We start from the raw sequence: 23,491 nt of genomic DNA, 5'->3' as shown, positions 1-23,491 counted from the left end.
AATTTGATTGGATTTGACTTGATCACATACTCTGCTGCTACTCTGTTTATCATATATCCTAATACCTTACCCCAATACATAACTCTATCACTCGAGTATCCCTGCACATTGTAAATATGGTACTGGAACATACTGACCCTATATATATATATATATATATATATATATAGATACACATACACAGTAGTGTGCTTACTTACTTTCTCGTGTTGTTGTTATTGCTTTAGTGTTTTTGTTCTACCTTGTGTTATTTTTAGTATTACATTGATTACTGCATTGTTGGGTTTAGAGCTTTCAAGAAAGACATTTTACTTTACTTGTACATGTGAAATTAAACCTTGAAACTAAAGCAAATGATGCACAATATAATGTTACCATGGGGACATACAATTTGGTTTAGGTGTGTGTGTGTGTGTGTGTGTGTGTGTGTGTGTGTGTGTGTGTGTGTGTGTGTGTGTGTGTGTGTGTGTGTGTGTGTGTGTGTGTGTGTGTGTGTGTGTGTGTGTGTGTGTGTGTGTGTGTGTGTGTGTGTGTGTGTGTGTGTGTGTGTGGCGAATCATAACAGGTATTTGTTTCTGCACATCCCCATGGCTATACTCCAGATTATTCAATGACATTATAGTATCAGCGTTGCCACCTGTATGGACTGAGTATGATGTCCAGTGTCCACCATTACACTCATGATGATCAGATGTTATCTGCATTCACTGATAAACAGGCACGGTACATTCTCCCATTTATTGACTGTATGAGTCAGAGGCATAGAGCATGTACGTCTGCCTTTGCAATTTGCCCTGAAGAATGGGAAGGACGTAACATGGACACAGCCCTGATTATATCTTAAAGCACATTTCTTTCAGTTCATATTGTTTGGTAAGGCATCCTTTTATGTATGTCTCAGGGCACATTACATGGCTGTCTGGGTTTATGCTCAGGACCAGGTCATCTCAAAGGGTAGCTCTATCAGCTGATCATCATGATTCAGCCATATTATAGGTTGTCATAAAACTAAGTGGGTGAAAATTATAGGGACGGGAAGGATAACTAGATCCTTGGATAGCCATGCTGTCAAGCTTGGTGAAATGTAACGTGAGGAGTTTGTACAATTAAAACAAATAGGCAGAGAGGCATGCCTCAGTTTGTAACCCAATGCCCTGCATTGGGTGTTGACTATGGGTGTTGACTATTTACACAAAGCGACAAAGTAACTCTTTAACAACGGAACACACCTCCATCCTTAACTTTTCAACAATAACTTTAGATTCTATCATTCATTCTTCTAAAAGGGCAGGCGAATATTCCAATATGAATCCCATGCTCATTTCTGAAGGTGAATTTCATAGCTCAAGTTACGAGTGGGGGTAAGAGATGGTTTTATTGACCCTAGTCTAAACCCTCCTGTCACAGAGTTGATCTGTGGTTTCTTGAGCAACAAATTTGACCTAAACTACCTGGTGAAGGTTTGCCTCCCTGTGATCTAGGGTTAGAGTCTGTCTTTCAGTGTCATCCCTCCCACCATGTATGTCCTGTGATAGTCTTCCCATTCCCCTCCTTTCCCAGGGACAAGGCGAGGCCATCTCTTTTTCTCTCCCGGGCATCCCCTCTCAGCTCTCCCTGGTCGAGTCATTGCCTGGCAACTCCTCTCAGAGTCAGACAGGTGCAATATTAATCAGGTGTAAAGCGGCAGCTCTCTCCATCTCAACTCTCCAGCTACACAAATGATTAACCACAACCCTCCTCTACTCCCGCCCTCTTACTCACGCATCTCCACGGCTACGCAACACCTCATTTGTTCTCTCTAAATCCTAACTACATCTCACTCTCTGCCTTCTCCAACCTTTTCCACCATCTCTCTCGCTCTCTCAATTTGATTTAAGGGCTTTATTGGCATGTGAAACATATGTTTACATTGCCAAAGCAAGTGAAATAGATAATAAACAAAAGTGAAACAAACCATTTTAAAAAATGAACAGTAAACATTACACTCACAAAAAGTTCCAAAATGTTATTCTTTCTCTCCCTCTCTGTGTGGCAAATAAATTAACTTTATGTCCTGAATAAAAAGCATTATGTTTGGGGCAAATCCAACACAACGTCACTGAGTACCACCCTTCATAATTTCAAGCATGGTGGTGGCTGCATCATGTTATAGGTATGCTTGTCATTGGGAAAAACTAGGGAGTTATTTAGGATAAATATAAAATAATAGAGCTAAAAAAATAAAATAATAGAGCTAAGCACAGACAACTCCCTAGAGGACAACCTGGTTCAGTCTGCTTTCCAACAGATACTGGGAGGCAAAATCACCTTTCCGCAGGACAATCATCAAAAACACAAGGCCAAATATACACTGGAATTGCTTACCAAGAGGACAGTGAATGTTCCGGAGTGGCCTAGTTACAGTTTTGGCTTAAAATGTCTTGAAAATCTATGGCTGTCTAGCAATGATCAATAACCAACTTCACAGACCTTGAAGAATTGTACAAATATTGTACAATCCAGGTGTGCAAAGCTCTTAGAGAATTATCCAGAAAGACTTAACTTTGGCAGTGATTACAGGTGTGATTCTAACATGTATTGACTCAGTGGTGTGAATACTTATGTAAATGAGATATATCGAAATTTCATTTTCAATACATTTCAATAAAATACTTTCTCAAGGCACTATAAATGTGTTCCATGAGCTTACTTCAACTATGTTGAATGCAAATACAACACACAAGCAACAACAAAAAACATGTCAACTCACCTGATGGAAACTCAATTACAGTTATAAACAGATGCACAAAAAAAGACAAAGTTAATGATCACCTAGGCAGGACTTTTATGGCACCAGAGGCAGACACACCGTTCATACGTGAGCTTCAGCATGTTTTAATCTTTGGTTTATGACACACTGATATTTCAATGTATTAGTGCAACTGAACTGATTAGCTGTTTTAACACCCATTTAATTTTATAGCAAACAATTCACAATTGCCCTTTGAATGTACTACGCTACATCACATTGCAATCTTTCCACATAATACACTTCAATAAAATAGAAAATCAAATTTCCATCATTTCTATCCCATGTGTGATCATTGAAGACATCTTTCACATTCATTGATGCACAAATCCTGTCTTGAGCATTTGGTCATAGGTTGTCATTGTTCATGCACCTTGGAAAAACCTTTTGGCATGGCAATTCCAAGCCTGACATTGGTTTGTATTGATGTAATTGCATGCTCCTGCATAGCAAGTGATTACTGAGCGCCAAGTCTAGGTCCAAAAGACTTAGCAGCTAGGTAGCCTAGTGTTTAGAGCGTTGGGCCAGTAACCAAAAGGTTGCTAGATCAAATCCACCAAGGTTGACATCTGTCATTCTGCCCCTGAACAAGGCAAGTTAACCCACTGTTCCTAGGCTGTCATTGTAAATAAGAATTTCTTCTTAACTGACTTGCCTAGTTTAATAAAAGGTTAAAAAAAATGTTTTTAATAAGACTCCTGAACAGCTAATCAAATGGCTACCCAGACTATTTGCATTGCCCCCCGCCCACCCCTTCCCCTCTTTTACGCTGCTGCTACTCTCTGTTTCTTATCTATGCATAGTCACTTTAACTCTACCTACATGTTTATATTACTCGACTAACCGGTGCCACCGCACATTGACTCTGAACCGGTCCCAACTGTATATAGCCTTGCTATTGTTATTTTACTGCTGCTCTTGAATAATTTGTTACTTTTATTTAACACTTATTTTTTCTTAAAACTGCATTGTTGGTTAAGGGCTTTTAAGTAAGCATTTAACTGCAAGGTGTATTTGTTGTATTCGGCACATCTGACAAATAAAATTTGATTTGATTCATCCATTGCCTGAAGGAGGGTGGCACGCTCATGGCGATGGCAATTTCTTTTAAACAAAAAAATACAAATAATGTTTTATTGTCACATACACTGGATAGGAACCGTGAAATGTGCTGTTTGACAGGGTCAGCCATAGTGGTACGCACTGGAGCAAATTAGGGTTAAGTGCCTTGCTCAAGGGCACATTGACCGATTTTTCACCTTGTCAGCTTGGATAGTCAAAACAGCGACCTTTCGGTTACTGACCCAGCGCTCTGGTAGTCTATCTGTCGCCCAATCATACACCTTCCACCTGTATTGTAATCATGTATCATGATGCGTAGCGAACATCAAACACTGATTAAGTTTGGAGAAGAATTTACTATGAATTTGTCTGTTGTACCGAGTCAATTGAAAAAGTTTTGAAACAACTACCTTTTTGATGATCTGCTTTGAGTTTTGTACTAAGGGTTGTGAAAATGTACCACATACTGTACTTGTGAAAACTGCACCAAAGCAATTGAACAGAAAAAAGTATTACAACACTAAAAATGCCATTGAATATTACAGCTGGCGTGGTAGCATTTCTGAAGAGGAACAGAACATATTATTTCCCAGAGAAGTCTTAAGAGAGTATTGTCATAAGACCACTGAGAAAGTGAAGAAGTGTAGAAGCACCTGACCTGATTCTACGTTATAACCGGAGTTGAGTTCACCGACTTATTGGAAGGCTTGGTTGGAATCAGCAGCAAATTGGAGTCTGGCAATGATTGTTCAGGGCCTAGTTTTTTATCACCCTGGGCAATGGCTTTGATTTGAAACCAGCATGTGTGGAAATATGGCCACTCTTAACATGGACCTGAACTTTAGGGTAAGTTATTGTGAACCGAACACAGGCGTCAGAGCCAACAAGTGTGTAAATCAACTAGCTTACTGATACTTATAGCAAGCCATAATATAATTTAATAAAAAAATACAAAGTTATCCGTTGAAGTTCTAGACTGTAAGCTGCTCCAGCAGAGCAGTGTCTCAGTGTGTACTGTGTGTGTGTGTGTGTAGGGCTTTGACTATTCCATGTGAAATGGGAGAGGACCTGAGGAGAGGAGAGAGCGGAAGGCTTTAATTTGCTCAGCCAGAGTGGGTAAGTGGGATGGATACTACTAAGAGAGAAGCAGGGCCATTAAGTAAGGTCCTCCACACCAGACCAGTTTACCTCCCATCCACTGAACACACTCACTCAGGTAGGCCTCACCATGGTAACACATCAGAGTAGAGGAGCGGACAGAGGGCCTCCCATCAGCTCATAGCGTAGAGTACAGTGTCCCCTCACTCTCTCTCTCTGAGACATCTACTCAGTCTCAAAATGTGAAAACAGACAGTCACATGCGCACACATCAGTTTCATCGCTTGGGGCGAGACAAGCCGGCATAAATCTGACAAGGTGTACTACACAGAATAGGGTTGTGCCTGTGTATACTCCTACTATGTGAACTATGACAATGTGTGGAACGCAAGGAATATTGACAGAGGTGACATGGTGTATTGAATTACTGTTAGAGTTTGCAAATACTGTACTATACACTTTTTACACCCCTGGTCACAGCATACAATTTAGGTTAACAAAATACGTACTCAAAGGTCATGGACCACTCATCTCTGATGTTTGTGGGTGTACAATTAAGCAATAAGGCCTGAGAGAGTGTGGTATATGGCCAATAAACCACGGCTAAGGGCTGTTCTTATGCATGATGCAACACAGAAGGCCTTGATACAGAACTTAGCTGTGGTATATTGGCCATATACCACAAACCCCAGAGGTGTCTTATTGCTATTTTATACAACGGGTGGATCTAATCCTGAATGCTGATTGGTTAAAACAGCATTCCAGCCGGTGTCTATGCCACAAGTTACCACCGGCTAAATCTGTGACGTTAAAATGCCTATTTACTCTATTCCATCTGACTGCTCAATCCACTGTCTCATCAGCCCAGCCAGGCAATTTATAAACTTGATCTATACTATAAAAAGCATCTAGACATTATCTCACATTTCTTTTAGAATAACATTTAGTTTTCAACAGCGGAGATTTGGATAAACCTTGCTGTCTGTCTCCGACATTTGCAACATTGTTTCAATATTCAAATTCGATCTCCAGCTGTCCCATAGTAATGAACGTGTCAGGACGAGACAGGCAGGCAGGCAGGCAGCGTTTCTCAACCAGTCAAAATCATGAATCAGCTGACATCCTTTTTATGGATATATACAAATAAATGTAAATTCAAAAAAGGTCAAATGAAACGAAGTGCATCTAGTTTGCAGTCTTCCCAGCTTCAGTTTGAAGTGATTGTGTTGTAGAGACTGTGTTGTTGGCTAGTTCCTCTGAACAACAGTGTCCTGACAGGGTGAGCACATTCTTCTATGCCAGGCGAAATAGCACCTCATTAGCTCATTGTTATGGATGTATCCAAATAAATTTCACTAGAAAACAGCTTAAACAAATGCAGGTACCCTTCTGTTAATCTGGCTGCAAGCAAAGGATAAGAATGTTGCCAGCAAGGACGGCAATGGAACATTTACAACCAACGACTGGGTCGCGTCCATATAGATACAGAACAAAAAGACTGAACGACTGGGTCGCGTCTCTAGCAACCGAACCGATAGAATGAATGGCCAGCCGGCTTGGGTAGAATCCTTCTTGTGGAAGGATGAAATAGTATGAATAAATTCAGAAAAATAACGTTTTTTAAAATATGTCAATCATTATTTGAATATGTTGTTAAACCGTTGTATAAAAGTGATAATGCCCTTGAAGCTGGGGTTTGGAGGATGTATTGGCACGGTTTGCTGGCACTCAACTTCATCTCTGGCCTAACAACACCCGTGCCAATATATCCTCCAAACACTGGCTTCTCGGGCATTATCACTTAAATAAACTGGTTACAAACATAGTTATAACAGTAAAAATAAATGTTTTGTCATACCCATGGTATAGGGTCGGATATTACACGGCTTTCAGCTAATCAGCATTCAGGGCTGGAACCACCTGATTTATAATTCCTTTTATAAACTGGGTGGTTCGAGCCCAGAATGCTGATCGGCTGAAAGCCGTGGTATATGAGACCGTATATCATGTGTGTGGCAAAACATTTATTTTTACTGTTCTAATTACATTTGTAACCAGTTTATAATAGCAAATCAGGCACCTCAGGGGTTTGTGGTATATGGCCAATAGCTGTGGTATATTTGCCATATACCACACCCCCTCATGCCTTATAGCTTTAATATACCACACCTTCCTGTATTCATAGTAGGGAACCAAGTGTGGGCATTGACAGTAATGGAAAAATTAGGCCTAGTTTCGCATTGCCAGACATCAAACTATATTCTCATTCAAAAATAAGATGTGACCTTTTCTGGTGACTAAACCTAGAAGATGAATTATAAGAGATATCCTGTACTGCATGTTTCTATACTACTACAGTACTACCCCTATTGCTACTTCTACAGTACGGGTCTGAGTGTTTCAAGGGAATGGGGGTAATTGTCTCTGGTTGCAGCTGGTGTGGAGGCATGCAGGCTGGGAGAACTGAGCAGTTACATTTTAGTCATTTAGTCAGACAATAGAGCTTCTTCATTCCCGGTCCTCTCAGCCCTGCACTGAGAGGAGAGGTGGGGGAGCGAACGGTAATAAGGCACTGTGTGTGTCCTCCATCTAATAGGCCGGGAAGGAGAATTAAGGAAAGAATGAGTGACAAAAAACAAAGGGGATGGACAGAGGAGACCCTAGTCCAGGCTGGTACCATCAGAACAGGGGCCATAGTGTGTTGGTGGGGCACTGGGCGGATGGGTGTGGCAGAGGAAGGCGCGGGCTCGTGGTTTGGGAGGGGAATGCTTGGTTTAGGATGGGGAATTGTGAGGTCACAGACAGGCAATATGAATAACTGCCCGCCCAGCTGGCCAGAGCCACAGCACAATCCTGCCTTGTTATTTTATTCTTTGTCAAGACAAAACCGGCAACCACTGGCGCTCACATTACCGGACTGGAAGTAGGCCTACACATAACAGGCTAGTGTTGCTCCTATCCAGAGAGCAGCTCTGATAATGAGTGGGGTGAGTCAATGGCTGAGAAGAGGGAACAGGACACAATCTCAATACATGTTACGTCAAGGCTTTTGTTAGAGATTATGGATGGATAGCTTGTTGTATAAAGGAGTAGTAAGAGAAAGCAGGGAGTTTCTTTTTTAACAGTATGAAGCAGATTATTCAAGTGTTTGCCAACAGTTGATGGGTTGGGCTGTATGGTCATTTCCAATGTGGATACAGGTTCAAAGTTCACAGTCACACACTTGGAGTCCTTGAGCCCACACTGGAGGCCGAAATGGTGTAGCCAGAGTAGTTGGATAACAAGAGGAGACACGACAGATACACAATCAGTATTATTCAAGTAACAGTACCACCGGTCAATATGTCACAGCAGGAGGGTGGTGGATTTTGTGAACGCCAGTTAAAAAAGGTGTATCCCAGATGTCATCAATAGTTCCATTGCTGGTCACAGTGAAGAGGTCTTGTGACTCATCCTGGTTAATGGTTAACCATCACTATCATATCTGTGCCGGGGTACACAGTCGGACGGGCTACAGAGTTTAGAGAGATAAGTGTACTTCCCCTTTGCCACACACATGTACATAAGAACCATTTACCGAGTGTCATTGTCAGATCAGTCTCAGTCACACATCAATTGAAATGGCTCTGTTAGAATATGTAAGAGCAGTCTCTCTCTTACAGGGGAGTAACATGTTTTCACAAAACATTTGACTTTTCATTGTGGAAGACATTGTGGAGAGAAACTGTTGTGGGTGACTCCCTCTCCTCTTCCTCTCCTTACACACACACACACACACACACACACACACACACACACACACACACACACACACACAGGCTAGCAGGATCACTCAGCTTCTCTTAGTAACAAAGCCAGTCAAACCTGACTGGCAAGAAATGAAGATTACTCTCATTCACACACACGCAATCGTGGATGAGTATGGTACTAAAATCAGAGACAAACTGTAGTTGGAGACGTTTTGGACCGAGTGTCCTGTTACTACATACACAGAGTATGACAAGAGACTGCCATTATATTACCACAATAAACCAGGAGAACCATCAAACACGATATGGGCATGATGACCAGTGAGTTTTGACCTAGATTCAGTCTGAGCAGCAGACAACCACAGAAAATCTCTTGACATGGAAACTGGGGAGATTCTTCAATACACAGATTCATAACTAGTGGCAGGTAGAAGTTCATAGCTCACAGATTGGGAAAGCCAGGTGCAAAGGTCTATCCACATGTTCATGTGTGCTAACATGCATATCATAAATATCCAGAACAACGCTGGTATTAGCATAGGAATAGAAAGATCATTTTATATGTTCTATGTGCTCTTAGCTCAAGCATGAGAGAGATTTATCTTCCACTTAATCACTGATATTATTGTTTTAAAGGGTGTGTGGATGTGTTTGGGAGAAGAAGTAAGTAAGTCATGGAATGATAGGCTCCTGTTCATGCTGACCCAGATGGATTTTCTACTTTGTTAAAGGGAGAGGTAATAACCTCCCACCCAAGATTACAGCTACTCAGCAATTGCTAAACTACTGATCACCATAGCTTGTCAAGATAAGCCTAACATGAGCCAAATGCTGGGCCAGGGTGTGCCTTCAGTCATTCCCTCCAAACTTGCTCACCGACCCTAAAACGGTTGGTTTTATAAAAACACGTTTTTGTTATAGAGCTACTACCATTTAGCCATAGGCAGTTTATAAATACACCTGACAGAGAATTGGTATTGGGTGGTGCTTGAACAATGAACTTGACTTGGCGTTGAGAGTTAGGTCCTTCCTATATAAATACCAACAGACAGGCTCTAGTATAGTGGTCCTCAAGGCCCTGGAGGCTGAGAGAGGCCTGTGTTAGAAATAAACAGAACTATGGGAGAAATGATCATGAGAGCTCCTTTTGTCCTCCTTGCTATACAATCTGACCTGTGCAGTGTCCTATTAACTAAGCATGTTAGCAAAAACCTATTAGCTAAACAGCTACAGTATCATTTGTAGGGCTGGGAATTGACAGGGTCCACGCAATATGATATTATCATGATACTTAGGTGTCGATATGATACGTATTGTGATTCTCACAATTCTATATGTATTGAGATTTGATTGTGCGATTTTATTGTGATTCGATGTTCCAAACATATTGCTGCTCATGTCTGCTGCAGAGGGACGAGAGAGAGTCGTGGAAAAGTGAGTTTTGATCAGTCATGAAAATACGTGCTAAAAACATGTTGGCTCACTATTTAAAAAGTGGCACAAATACAGCCGACCAGTGCAAAAATATAACCATATTGTCAAAAATAATATTGCAATATATTGTTAAAAAATAATATAACTGGATTGATGTTTTCCCCCATCACTAATGAGTTGGTCTGCAATCATACAAAATGTCTGTGAGCGAGAAACTGACTATCCCTGGCTCTGCTGACGGGGAGGGGTAAGGAGAATCAGGAGGCTGCAGAGACATATAAAGCAACAGTGTAGCATGGCATCCCTCACCCCTCAGCACTGCCACAGGCAGCTGTGTCTCTGCCCGTCTTCAGGGCTCCTCATGTGTGGGACTACCCTGCCACACTAGCCAATGAGATCCCGCTGGATCTCTCTATATCCTGGTGACGACAGTCTCACCTCTTCAACTCTGCCCCTGCTGCCTCTCCCAGGGTCCCACGTCACATCTTATTGCAATTACTGTGGCAGAGCAGGCCAGCCATCCTCAGACAGGACAGGTGAAACATGCCGGCTGTGTTTGTGCTGCATCTTAATCAATCGGACCTCACAACCTGTTCTCCCTCCGGCCCTCTCGTCCCCGCTTACATCCCCCTATTCCCTCACCACCCTTTGGCTCGAACCAGCAGTTGTAGAGCATTACCTGAGGGACCTACATATGAATATGTGTGCCAATTGAAGGCTTGTGACAACTGTCTCCATGGAAGCAGAAGCTAAACAACACTAGCATTCACAATGATAAACTTAGGCCAACTGCAGCAGATAAAATATACTTTATGAATTAATTCTGCCGTCAAATTACAAAAGGAGATGAGATGGCGGCTACAAACTGAACGTTTGAGGCGCTCTAGTTTCCACCCCCTCAGTAGCCTGCTGCATAATGCTTGGTCATGTCCCTGGGGATGAGTGATGAAATACAATAAGGCCTTTGAGAGAAAAAATGTGATTCCGATCCATAAAGAGGAAGCATTCCTTCGAGGCTGAGGCACCACCGACTGCCCTCACAAATTCCTCCCAAAACCTTATCATCAGCCCACTGATAGGGCTTTTTTCTCTGAGGGCACTATGTCCTAAAGAGTTGTGGAGGGCCACATCAGGCCAGATGGCCAACATTCACCATTCACAAAAGCCTATGCATACACACACACACATAAAAATACAATGCCTTCAGAAAGTATTCACACTACTTGACTTTTTACACATTTTGTTATGTTACAAAGTGGGATTAAAATTGATTTAACGGATGTTTGTTGGTCAACAATCCACACACAATAGTCTATAACAGGGCTGCCCAACCCTCTTCTAGGAGATCTACCATCCTGTGGGTTTAACACACCTGATTCTATTAATTTGCTGCTCAACAAGACCTTAACTAGCTGAATCAGATATGCTAAATTAGGGTTGGACTGAAAACATACAGGACAGTAGATCTCCAGGAAGAGGGTTGGACTGAAAACATACAGGACAGTAGATCTCCAGGAAGAGGGTTGGACTAAAAACATACAGGACAGTAGATCTCCAGGAAGAGGGTTGGACTAAAAACATACAGGACAGTAGATCTCCAGGAAGAGGGTTGGACTAAAAACATACAGGACAGTAGATCTCCAGGAAGAGGGTTGGGACTGAAAACATACAGGACAGTAGATCTCCAGGAAGAGGGTTGGACTGAAAACATGCAGGACAGTAGATCTCCAGGAAGAGGGTTTGGCAGCCCTGCTCTATAATGTCAAGGTGTTTGAAAAATGCTACTATTTAAAAATATATATAAAAAATAAATAAAAAATAATATATCTTGATTAGATAAGTATTCAACCCCGAGTCATTACATGTTACATTACATGTTTTTGGGTAAGTCTGAAGCCGTGTTCACATTGGCAGTTTGAAGTGACTCAAAAAGTGACTGTTTATTTGCATATCCGATTCGAATCTGTTCTTTTTCCTGCAGTCTGAACAGCCAAAAAGCACATAGAATCGGATATTTCAAGCTACATTTCAAACCATCTTTATAGATGGTTTGAAATCCGATATAAATCTGATAGCTGGCCATGTGACATATCTGAATGGTCAAATCTGATTTATTTTCCCCTCAAGTGTTTTTTAGACTGCTATTTGGAATATTTTGTTGCTTGCTAGCTGCTCTGTTGACAGTTTGACAAGAACATGTGGTAGCTAACTAGCTTGTTAATTGTTTACAAACAAATTTGTGATTATGCTAGAAAGCTAAACAGCTACCTAGCTAGCTAGTTGACTGCTCTGGCTAGCCAAAAAGGACTCGTTTTGAAAGCTAGATCATCTTATACTTTGAGGCTTTAAAAATGTTTTTACCCTAATGATTTTGAAAATGCAAAGCAACTGGGAAACGTCCATGGCAGGCATTGTTGTTACCTTAGCTTGCTACATAACTTCTGAGTGATAGCAAACACTAGCACCACCACCAATCAGCCTACACCACTGAACACAAACCCATCATTACTATGACAACTAGTGTAGCCTTGTCATAAAATAACTGCTGTCTGAACTAGGGTTGCAAAGGGTCGGAAACTTTCCGGTAAATTTCCAGCATTTTTCTGGAAATTTTCCATGGGAAGTTAAGCCCGGGAATTTGGGTAATTTTTCTTAAATTCATCAAAAAAGTTAGCTTATAACAGTGATTTTTTTTGTGGGATACACAGAAGGCAATTTTAGGTCTTGTGGCATATTTTGGTTAAACTATCCCAAATTCAATGGAATTTTAACCCTCTACATGCACAGTGCACTCTTCCATCACATGTACAGCTGATTCTCAAGATCTTGCACACTAATGACCTGACCTGAGCCCTAGGACCATGCCCCAGGACTACCTGACATGATGACTCCTTGCTGTCCCCAGTCCACCTGGCCATGCTGCTGCTCCAGTTTCAACTTCCACCTGACTGTGCTGCTGCTCCAGTTTCAACTGTTCTGCCTTATTATTATTCGACCATGCTGGTCATTTATGAACATTTGAACATCTTGGCCATGTTCTGTTATAATCTCCACCCGGCACAGACAGAAGAGGACTGGCCACCCCACATAGCCTGGTTCCTCTCTAGGTTTCTTCCTAGGTTTTGGCCTTTCTAGGGAGTTTTTCCTAGCCACCGTGCTTCTACACCTGCATTGCTTGCTGTTTGGGGTTTTAGGCTGGGTTTCTGTACAGCACTTTGAGATATCAGCTGATGTACGAAGGGCTATATAAATAAATTTGATTTGATTTGATTTTTGATTAATGAGATGCTATTGAGCCCACACTACTACACTGTCTGGGCCAAGGACTACAAGCTTTCTGGTAAGTTTTAATTACAATACTGGGTGGGGTAAATATATTTTATATGACATACATTATGTTTTGTTAACTAGTAAATAGTAGCCTACAGCAAAAATGTGTTTAAATCATTTCTAACTTGTTAACCATTTCTGCTAGTTAGTTTTTGCTACCATGTGGGTTTTAGCTTGCTTGAGCCTGCTAACTGAGGAGTGTTAATTCACCTGTTTCCATACATGTTTCATTTTAAAACATTTATCCTACAAAGGAGTTGTTTAATCTAACTGCTTAACTATTTATCTGTACATGTGTAATGAACACTATGGGAGACAGAAAGATGGTTTCAAGCGCAGGGCGCAGCAGGTGTTGATTTATAAAGGACCACCGGAGGAGGCAGGTAGCTGGGTCCAAGGTCATACACCGGGGGTCCAAAAAGTAGAAAACTATCATACACGGGCGGATTAAATTACAGGGAAAAACAGAGCTCTGAATAGAAGTGTGTCACAAAACAAACAATACCTCACAATGATGAGGTGCAAAGAACTGAACTAAATACTGTGTGATAATGACATACAGGTGTGTGAACAGGTGATCAGAATTCAGGTGATTGCGTTCAGGGGATCTATGTGTTTGAGAGTGTGAGTTTGAAGCAGACGTTACAACATGGAATTGTATTTGGGGTTTTTGAAACTTGTTTTTTCCTTAATCTTTACAGGAAAATGCCACGGGCACTATCTGATGTGTGAAGACATTTCACTGCAGCTAATTTAGAAGGAAAAGCTGTGTGCATTTGCAAATACTGTGCCAAATCATATGTGAAGAATGCAACAAAGATGCAGAATCATCTGGCCAAGTCCATAAAGTTCCCTCAGCGCTCACAACAAACAACTCTGACAAAAGTCCCTCTACTTCTATTCGAGGTGAAAATGAAAAATCAGACACCTTATCGATAGCAACAGCTTATGGTCTTCCTGGATAAATTCTGATGAATGTCTTGCTCGAGCTGTGTATGCAACTGGTTCACCTCTGATGCTCACAGGCAATGTGATTTCTGAGTGTTCTTTGCCCAGCATACACCCCTCCAACCAGACCTGCTTTATCTACTCATTTGCTAGATACAGAGTTCAATCGAGTTCAAGTGAAGGTCAAGCAAATCATAGAGAAAGCAGAATGTATTGCAATCATCTCTGGTAGGTGGTCAAATGTTCATGGGGAAGGAATAATTAACTACATCCTCTCCACCCCTCAACCAGTATTCTACAAGAGCACAGACACAAGGGACAATAGACACACCGGTCTCTACATTGCAGATGAGCTGAAGGCAGTCATCGATGACCTTGGACCATAGAAGGTTGACAGACAATACTGCGAACATGAAGGCTACTCGGTCTACCCTCACATCACATCCATTGGCTATGCTGCTCATGTATTGAATCTGCTCCTCAAGGACATCATGGCACTGAAAACAATGGATACACTCAACAAGAGAGCCAAGGAAATGGTTAGGTATGTGAAGGGTCATCAAATTATAGCAGCAATCTACCTTACCAAGCAAAGTGAGAAGAATAAGAGCACCACATTGAAGCTGCCCAGCAACACCCATTGGGCTGGTGTTGTCATCATGTTTGACAGTCTCCTGGAGGGGAAGGAGTCTTTCCAAGAAATGACCATATCACAGTCTGCCGATATGGACAGCCCCGTCAAGAGGATCCTCCTGGATGATGCATTTGGGAGAGAGTGGTAAGCAGCCTGAAACTCCTGAAACTTATAGCAGTAGCCATTGCACGGATTGAGGGAGACAATGCCAGCCTGTCTGATGTTCAGACTCTGCTTGCAGATGTCAGAAGAAATCCGTACCGCCCTGCCCACTTCACTGTTGCTCCAAGTGTAACAGTTTAACTTTAGTCCGTCCCCTCGCCCATACCGGGCTCGAACCAAGGACCCTCTGCACACAGACAACAGTCACCCACGAAGCATCGTTACCCATCGCTCCACAAAAGCCAAGGGGAACAACTACTTCAAGGTCTCAGAGCGAGTGATGTCACCGATTGAAACGCTATTAGCGCGCACCACCGCTAACTAGCTAGCCATTTCACATCGGTTACACTCACCCCCCTTTTGACCTCCTCCTTTTCCGCAGCAACCAGTGATCCGGGTCAACAGCATCAATGTAACAGTATAACTTTATTCCGTCCCCTCGTCCATACCCGGGCTCGAACCAGGGACCCTCTGCACACATCAACAACTGACACCCATAAAGCTGCGGCCCTTGCAGAGCAAGGGGAACAACTACTTCAAGGTCTCAGAACGAGTGATGTCACCTATTGAAACACTATTAGCAGAAACTGATTTCAGCATTTAGTTCAAGAAATAGAGTTAAGAAAATATTTACTAAATAAACTAAAGTAAAAAATAAAAGGCTATATACAGGGGGTACTGGTACCGAGTCAATGTGCGTGAGGTACAGGTTAGTCGAGGTAATTGGTAAAGTGACTATGCACAGATAATAAACAGTGAGTAGAAGCAGTGTATCACCCATGATTGGATCACCCAATCATCCATTAACGTCTCTCCTATGACACGGCAGCATTACGTTACTCTACCAGTACCTCCATCCTCTGCTACCTCGAAGAGAGACAGAAGATGGGCTAATGGGCGGGTGGGAGGATGTGAAGAGAATTGTCCTCTGGGTTGGCCCCTAATGTTTACATAAAGGGACCACTGAATAAGCAAGAGGCGCATCGCCAAAACTCTTGTTTATAATACCAGCACTATAATCAATGCAAAACGCTGACAGCACTGTAAACACAAGCCTGTCAATTGAAACTGAACCCAATGTTTTGAATTGACATGTGATAAAATAAGACTTTGACAGAGAGGAGAATGCCATACTTAGGCATAAAGACTTGCATGAGGGAGCAGTAAAGTGTTTAACTGTGGTTAACAGGATCAACACAGTGACCGTGTTTAACTGTAGTGAAAAGGATCAAGGCAGTGACAACCACATGCATCCCTTGCCTCCTCTCTACAACACTCAAACTTTATGATGCGGTTGTAGAGGTAGCAACAGTTTCCAAAAGTCACAGTCGACCAATGAAACTTAGTGTTATAAGTAGTGATGCACCGATATGACATTTTTGGCCGATACCGGTATCCAATATTTTCCTTGCCAAAAAACGGTACCGATAACCGATATTTTAAATTTTAGCGGCCTTTTAAGCATTCTGGTACAGTTAAATAGTTAACACACACACGGACGCAGAGGTCTAAGGCACTGCATCTCAGTGCAAGATGCGTCACTACAGTCCCTGATTTGAATCCAGGCTGTATTACATCCGGCTATGATTGGGAGTCCTATAGGGCGGCACACAATTGGCCTAGCATCGTCCGGGTTTGGCCGGTGTAGGCCGTCATCAAAAAAAGAATTTGTTCTTAACTGACTTGCCTAGTTAAATAAAGTTTACACACACACCACACTGACCAAAAAGTTATTTTGTTTGCATTTCCATTACCAGTAAAACATCATCAAAACTTATTTCTTTCACTTACTTGCTGTGCTGTTTCATTGTTCATTTGTTCAGTCGTTTCATTCTCAACCGGGATTTCATCATACATGACAAACAGTGAAGTTTCAGCTGTCTGTTTGTCCGTGGCCTCTCTTCCTCGGTGCGCACTGTCACTGTGTCCGTTTCCATCTTGTCCAGCTGTGTCTGTAACATTTCACGTGAAACCTGTTTTTTGTCTGCATCAAAGTAGTGGACATTAATGAGAGAATGCCACCGAATCACTTGTTCACAGACTGTCTGCAGTTTTGTTGAGCAGGCGTTTCAATGCCATGACAGAGGGTATCACGTCTGCTGCAGGCGCAGTTGATGAGCTTATTTCTCGAGTCAGTTGTTCAAATAGAGCTAGCTAGTGTGTTAATGTTTCAAGTTTCAAACATGTTCTCAAATGCCATTGAAATGGCAGCAGCGGTATGACAACCAGCACATTCATGAGCATGAAATACGATTTTCCTCAGTACGAAATCCTCGACGACCCACTGTGCTGTCAGACTCAGCATGCTCATGGAGCTGATATCACTGGTCCAATTGTCAGTCGTGAAGCCAATAGCAGTAACACTATTACTGTGTAACTCCGGTAGGGCAACATCTGCGCACTTGACCTGCAATTCAACGGCTCAGGCATGAGACGCATGTGGCAGGGTCTACAGGCAATCACGGACTACAAAAAAAACCAGCCACGTCTTGCTCCCGGGCAAAGTAAACAACTTATTTTCCCGCTTTGAGGAGAATACAGTGCCACCTGCACAGCCGACTACCAAGGTCTGTGGGCTCTCCTTCTTTGTAGCCTACGTGAGTAAAACATTTAAACGTGTTAACCCTTGCAAGGCTGCCGGCCCAGACGGCATCCCTAGCAGCATCCTCAGAGCATGCGCAGACCAGCTGGCTGGTGTGTTTACGGACATATTCAATCTCTCCCTATCCTAGTCTGTTGTCCCCACATGCTTCAAGATGGCCACCATTACATTCTTGGGTACAGGAACAAAGGCACTGAATTCTGTCATTATGAAGTGCTTTGAGAGACTAGGATCATATCAAGGATCATATCACCTCCACCTTACCTGTCACCTTAAATCCACTTCAATTTGCTTACTGCCCCAATAGGTTCACAGACGATGCATTCGCCATCACACTGCCCTATCCCATCTGGATAAGAGGAATATCTATGTAAGAATGCTGTTCATTGACTACAGCTCAGAATTCAACAACATAGTACCCTCCAAGCTCATTATTAAGCTTGATGCCCTGGGTCTCAACCCCGCCCTGTGCAATTGGGTCCTGGACATCCTGACGGGGCATCCCCAAGTGGTGAAGTTAGGAAACAACATCTCCACTTTGTTGATCCTCAACACTGGGGCCCCACAAGGGTGCGTGCTCAGCCCCCTCTTGTACTTCCTGTTCACCAATGACTGCGTGGCCATGCACGCCTCCAGCTCAATCATCAAGTTTGAAGACGACACAACAGTAGTAGGCTTGATTACCAACAACGACGAGAAAGCCTACAGGGAGGAGGTGAGGGATCTCAGTGTGGTGTCAGGAAAATAACCTCTCACTCAACGTCAACAAAACAAAGGAGATGATCGTGGACTTCAGGAAACAGTAGAGGGAGCACCCCCCCATCCAAATCTATGGGACAGCATTGGAGAAGGTGGACAGTTTTAAGTTCCTTGGCGTACACATCACAGACAAACAGAAATGGTCTACCCACACAGACAGCGTGGTGAAGAATGCGCAACAGTGCATCTTCAACCTCAAGAGGCTGAAGAAATTTGGCTTGTCACCTAAAACCCTAAAACTTTTACAGATGCACAATTGAGAGCATCCTATCGGGCTGTATCACCACCTGGTACGGCAACTGCACCGCCTACAACCACAGGGATCTCCAGATTGTGATCATCAAGGACAACAACCACCCGAGCGACTGCCTGTTCACTCCGCTACCATCCAGAAAGCAAGGTCAGTACAGATGCATCAAAGCTAGGACCGAGAGACTGAAAAACAGCTTCTATCTCAAGGCCATCAGACTGTTAAACAGCCATCACTAGCAGAGAGGCTGCTGCCTACACACAGACTTGAAATCATTGGCCACTTTAATAAATTGACCACTAGTCACTTTAATAATGCCACTTTAATAATGTTTACATATCTTGCATTACTCACCTCATATGTATATACTCTATTCTATACTATCTATTGCATGTTAGCCTATGCAGCTCCGTCACTAATCATCCACATACTTATATATTCTTATTCCATTCCTTTAGATTCCATTCCTTTAGATTTGTGTGTATTAGGTATCTGTTGTGTAATTGTTAGATATTACTTGTTAGATACTGCTGCACTGTCGGAACTAGAAGTACAAGCATTTCTCTACACTCACAATAACATCTGCTAACCATGTGTATGTGACCAATAAAAATGTATTTGATTTCAATACAACACCTAGGGGGCTCATGGTTCTCATCCCCTTCCATTCACTTACACAGTAATTATGACAACATCCAGAGGATGTACTCCAACCTATCAGAGCTCTTGCAGCATAAACTGACATGTCCATCCCATCAACATCAAAGGATCAGAGAATGAATCTAGTACTGAAATCATTAGCTACAGCTAGCTAGCCCTGCAGTGCATAAAATGTGGTGATAGATGACTCAGAGAAAGAAAATAGCTTTACAGTTTTTAACAAATTTATTTATTCAAAAACGATAGAGAAGCAAGAGAGGGAGAGAACTATATTTTGTCTTGTTTTTCACTTTTACTTTCTTTGCCAGCAAATGCAGCTAGCTAGCTAGTTTAACCTACTCAAACACCCAGCTCAATCAAAGGGATGCTATATTAGCTAGCTGGCTATGACTATCCAACACAACACTGGAACTCTTCCAAGTCAAGGTAAGCTTTTGGTTTTACAAATTTATTGCCATCGGGCCCACCGGTGTAAGTGCTAAACTGCTTACTGTACTGTACACTAACGTTACTGCATAATTGTAGCGGGTTTATTAACTCTAGTTCTATTAGATATGTTGACTCTGACGTTACTTTAGCTAATATGGGGACAATGAGGTAGGCTGTGTAGCGGTTATGACATGGTTTGGCTTGGAAAGGTTTTTTAGCCTGGTTGCATACAGCTGATGTGTTGTGCATTGAAGTCCACAAGCGAAGGGAAAAGGAGGAGAGTGGGTAGATGCAAGAAGGAATACAACGTGGCTGCTATAAAAGTGAACTGGGTTTATGTCCGATCAGGGGTGTATTCATTTAGCCGATTCTGTTGAAAAACGTTTCTTAAACAGAAGCAAACGGAATGAAATGGGAATAAACATATCTGAATTTGTCCAATAGAAACTCTTGTTTGCAACTGTTGAACTATAATCAAGTATGCAAGGTGGTATTGAATGTGTCACTGTCTGTCACCTCAAATATTTCTCTTGACCTGTGTACACCTACATTGTAAACTTGAATTCATAGGCTAGGTTGTAGCAACCTCATGATGGGTATAGGGAAAATTAGAGTATAATGTAGTAGCCTAAACCTATCAATGTTACAATGAACTGGATGAATGTAATATGAATGACAGTCATCCAATATGCTGTAATAGAAAAGGCCATGCTCAGGAAAAAAGAAAATTGCCTGCCTTCAACTTAAACAGCACCGACTGCAACTGACTTGCATGTAGCCTACAACCATTAGAGTAATGGAAAGTTTCTCCCAAATCCACTGACTGTGTTAATAGGCATATTGTTGTGCCATCATCATCTCCTATTTGTAAACCACATGCATGCATGTGCATGTGGTTTACAAATAGGGGCAAGGTGAGATTGTTGTTTGATGCAAATAGGCAATGTGTCTCAAATCAGATGTGAAAATCACACCGCCATGTACATTGTCTTAATTTACTGCAGTCTACTTTCCAGCTATAAGACTGCTGAACAACTAATCAAATGGGCACCCGGACTATTTCCATTCACCCCCTTTGTTTTTACACTGCTGCTACTCGCTGTTTATCATCTATGCAGTCACTATACAAATTACCTCGACTAACCTATACACGGCACATTGACTCGGTCCAGGTACCCCTGTATATAGTTAACTCGTTATTGTTATGTACATTTATTGTTTATTTTTGATTGTTTCGATTTTTTTTCACTTTAGTTTATTTAGTAAATATTATATTAACTCTATTGTTTGAACTGCATTGTTGGTTAAGGGCTTGTAAACACACATTTGTTGTATGTGACAAATACAATTCGATTTGATTCGATAAGAAACTATGCTTGGGTTACATTTTAGAGTAGGCTATCAGAGCAGAGTATTATAGACTGTACCTGAGTTTCATCGGCATTACTGTCTGTGTCCAGCTCTCCAATGTAGTACTGTTCCATCCACCGCCGTGCGTTCTCCGAATGGCGGTGCGGTGGTCCTTCCATCTCCAGGCTGACATCATTCCCTGACCTGTGTAATATCAGAGCCTCTCCACCCGGATGCATTCGAAGGAATCCCGTCACATCATAAACCTTCGTCCCCAATAATACCCAACATGAGTATTTTGTGCAATGACGGGCTACCTCCATCTCAGAGAAAACCCGAGGGGGCACCAATGGAGACATTGCGATGTTGAAGTGTCCACAAAAAAAAGCATAAACTAAAGGAGCGCGTAAAGACCCCCTGGCCGACTGACCGCGTACTAACTTCTACTTCATTTCTCAGCCCTGACTGGGCTTACTCCACCAGCTCATTAGCATATCATTAATTATTCATCACTCAAGACTGCTCAAAGCTCAGTCTTTCATCTATCTGCGTTTTGCTCGCTCTGCAACTTCACAGCGCTCTAGTTTATTTTTACCCCCGATGTTTACAGCTATGAGATCATTATTGCATTGTTAATTCATGTTTAGATGTGGTTGAGATCAAATAAAAACTCACTTTTAAACTAGTCTAATAGAGAACCTGTTAAACATGCGTGTTATTTCCTCATGGGCGTAGTTCTGTTTGACGTGTGGGCGCCTCTCAATACCAATAACCTATATTAGGGGTCACCAACCGGATCGACCATCTAGGTATTCCCAGTCGATCACCAAACATTTCTGTAGAAAAGCCGACGATAAATGCTTGCGGTCCTTTATTACTAGATTTTTTTTAAATTCAACTTTGCGCTTTTGCCTTTACGTGCACTTGAAAAACTCCGCCTACCCGGCCGACCAGGAGAGCTGTGCGTAAATCAAGTGCGCCTACTGCTCTGGACAATCTGATAGCTCTAGTCACCGAGCCGAGTACTCCACAGCAAAGTTTGATACCTGCCTACTTGAGATTTAGTCACTTTTAAAACTATGACCATAGAGAAACCATCAAAGATTACAGCAAAGAGTTGTATGATTAAGTCTTTATTCAGCACTGTCAACACTGTTTTTATAAAACATACTCCTCATTCTCGCGCTGCAGCTGCACTGAATTAGTAGCCACGTGTATCGGAATACCTGCATTTGTATTATTAGCAGTTCGTCATGTCTATTTTAATTTCGATAAATAGTTCACTTTCTCTGGTCAAATGAGCAACATAAATTTCTGCATGAGGCGGAAATAATGCGGTGCGACTCGAAGTCCGCCTACCCGAGGGGAGATTTTGATCATTCTCTTTCGTGTATCGTTTTTGACATCCCCCTCTCTTTCACGACACGCACGCACCGGCACTCATGCTTATTGTAATTTATTATGTCTTTCTTAAAAGGGTCTTGGGGTTGGTTGAGCATCGTTGAGTGGCAAGGGACAGTGTGACGTTAACTTGTATTGTACGTGCGTCTTGCTACTACCGAGGAGAGAAAGTTGGAGAGACCAGTTCTCAAACTATCAAGGAAGATGTCGTTACCCTCTTCTCCTGAGCCTTGACGGAACATCTTGAGTCAATAATTATTGAACCCCTTTGTTATGGTAATAAAGAATAAAAAATATGCTTAACAAATTGCATTAAGTTGCATGGATTCATTCTGTTCAATATCGGTGGAAAACATGTTTTTTGAATAACTACCCCATCTCTGTTCTCCAAACATACAATCATCTGTAAAGGCCCTCAATCAACCAGTGAATTTCAAGCACAGATTCAACCACAAAGACATGCATCTATTGGTAGATAAAAATGTAAAGCAGACACTAAATATCGATTTGACCATGGTGAAGTTATTAATTAGGCTTTGGGTTGTGTGTCAATACACCCATACAAGCGTCCTTCCTAACTCAGTTGCCAGAGAGGAAGGAACCTGTTCAGGGATTTCACCATGAGGACAATGGTTATTTTAAAATAGTTAAGAGTTTAATGGTTGTGATATGAAAACTGAGGCTGGATCAACAACATTGTAGTTAATCCAAAATACCAACCTAAATGGCAGAGTGAAAATAAGTAAATCTCTACCATATAAAACATATTCCAAAACATGCATCCTGTTAGCAACAAGGCACTTAAGTAATGTGGCAAAAAATGAACTTTTTGTCC

At 42.0% G+C, this 23,491-nt stretch overlaps 1 protein-coding gene across 1 annotated transcript in view; it reads right to left on the bottom strand.

The window, feature by feature from the left end:
- Nucleotides 1-22,000, bottom strand: part of LOC109867610 (fatty acid 2-hydroxylase) — a 29,225-nt gene extending 7,225 nt beyond the window's left edge. The window contains exon 1 of the mRNA XM_020456856.2: nt 21,333-22,000. Coding sequence (XP_020312445.1) covers nt 21,333-21,614 — 282 coding nt within the window. The 5' untranslated portion in view covers nt 21,615-22,000. The remainder of the gene's footprint in view (nt 1-21,332) is intronic.
- Nucleotides 22,001-23,491: the final 1,491 nt, after the last annotated feature.

The sequence above is a fragment of the Oncorhynchus kisutch genome, linkage group LG22, assembly GCF_002021735.2.
Source record: "Oncorhynchus kisutch isolate 150728-3 linkage group LG22, Okis_V2, whole genome shotgun sequence".
In the NCBI taxonomy this organism is placed as follows: Eukaryota; Metazoa; Chordata; class Actinopteri; order Salmoniformes; family Salmonidae; genus Oncorhynchus; species Oncorhynchus kisutch.
The sequence above is the reverse complement of the archived record's forward strand: the minus strand, read 5'-3'. Positions and strand labels throughout refer to the sequence as shown.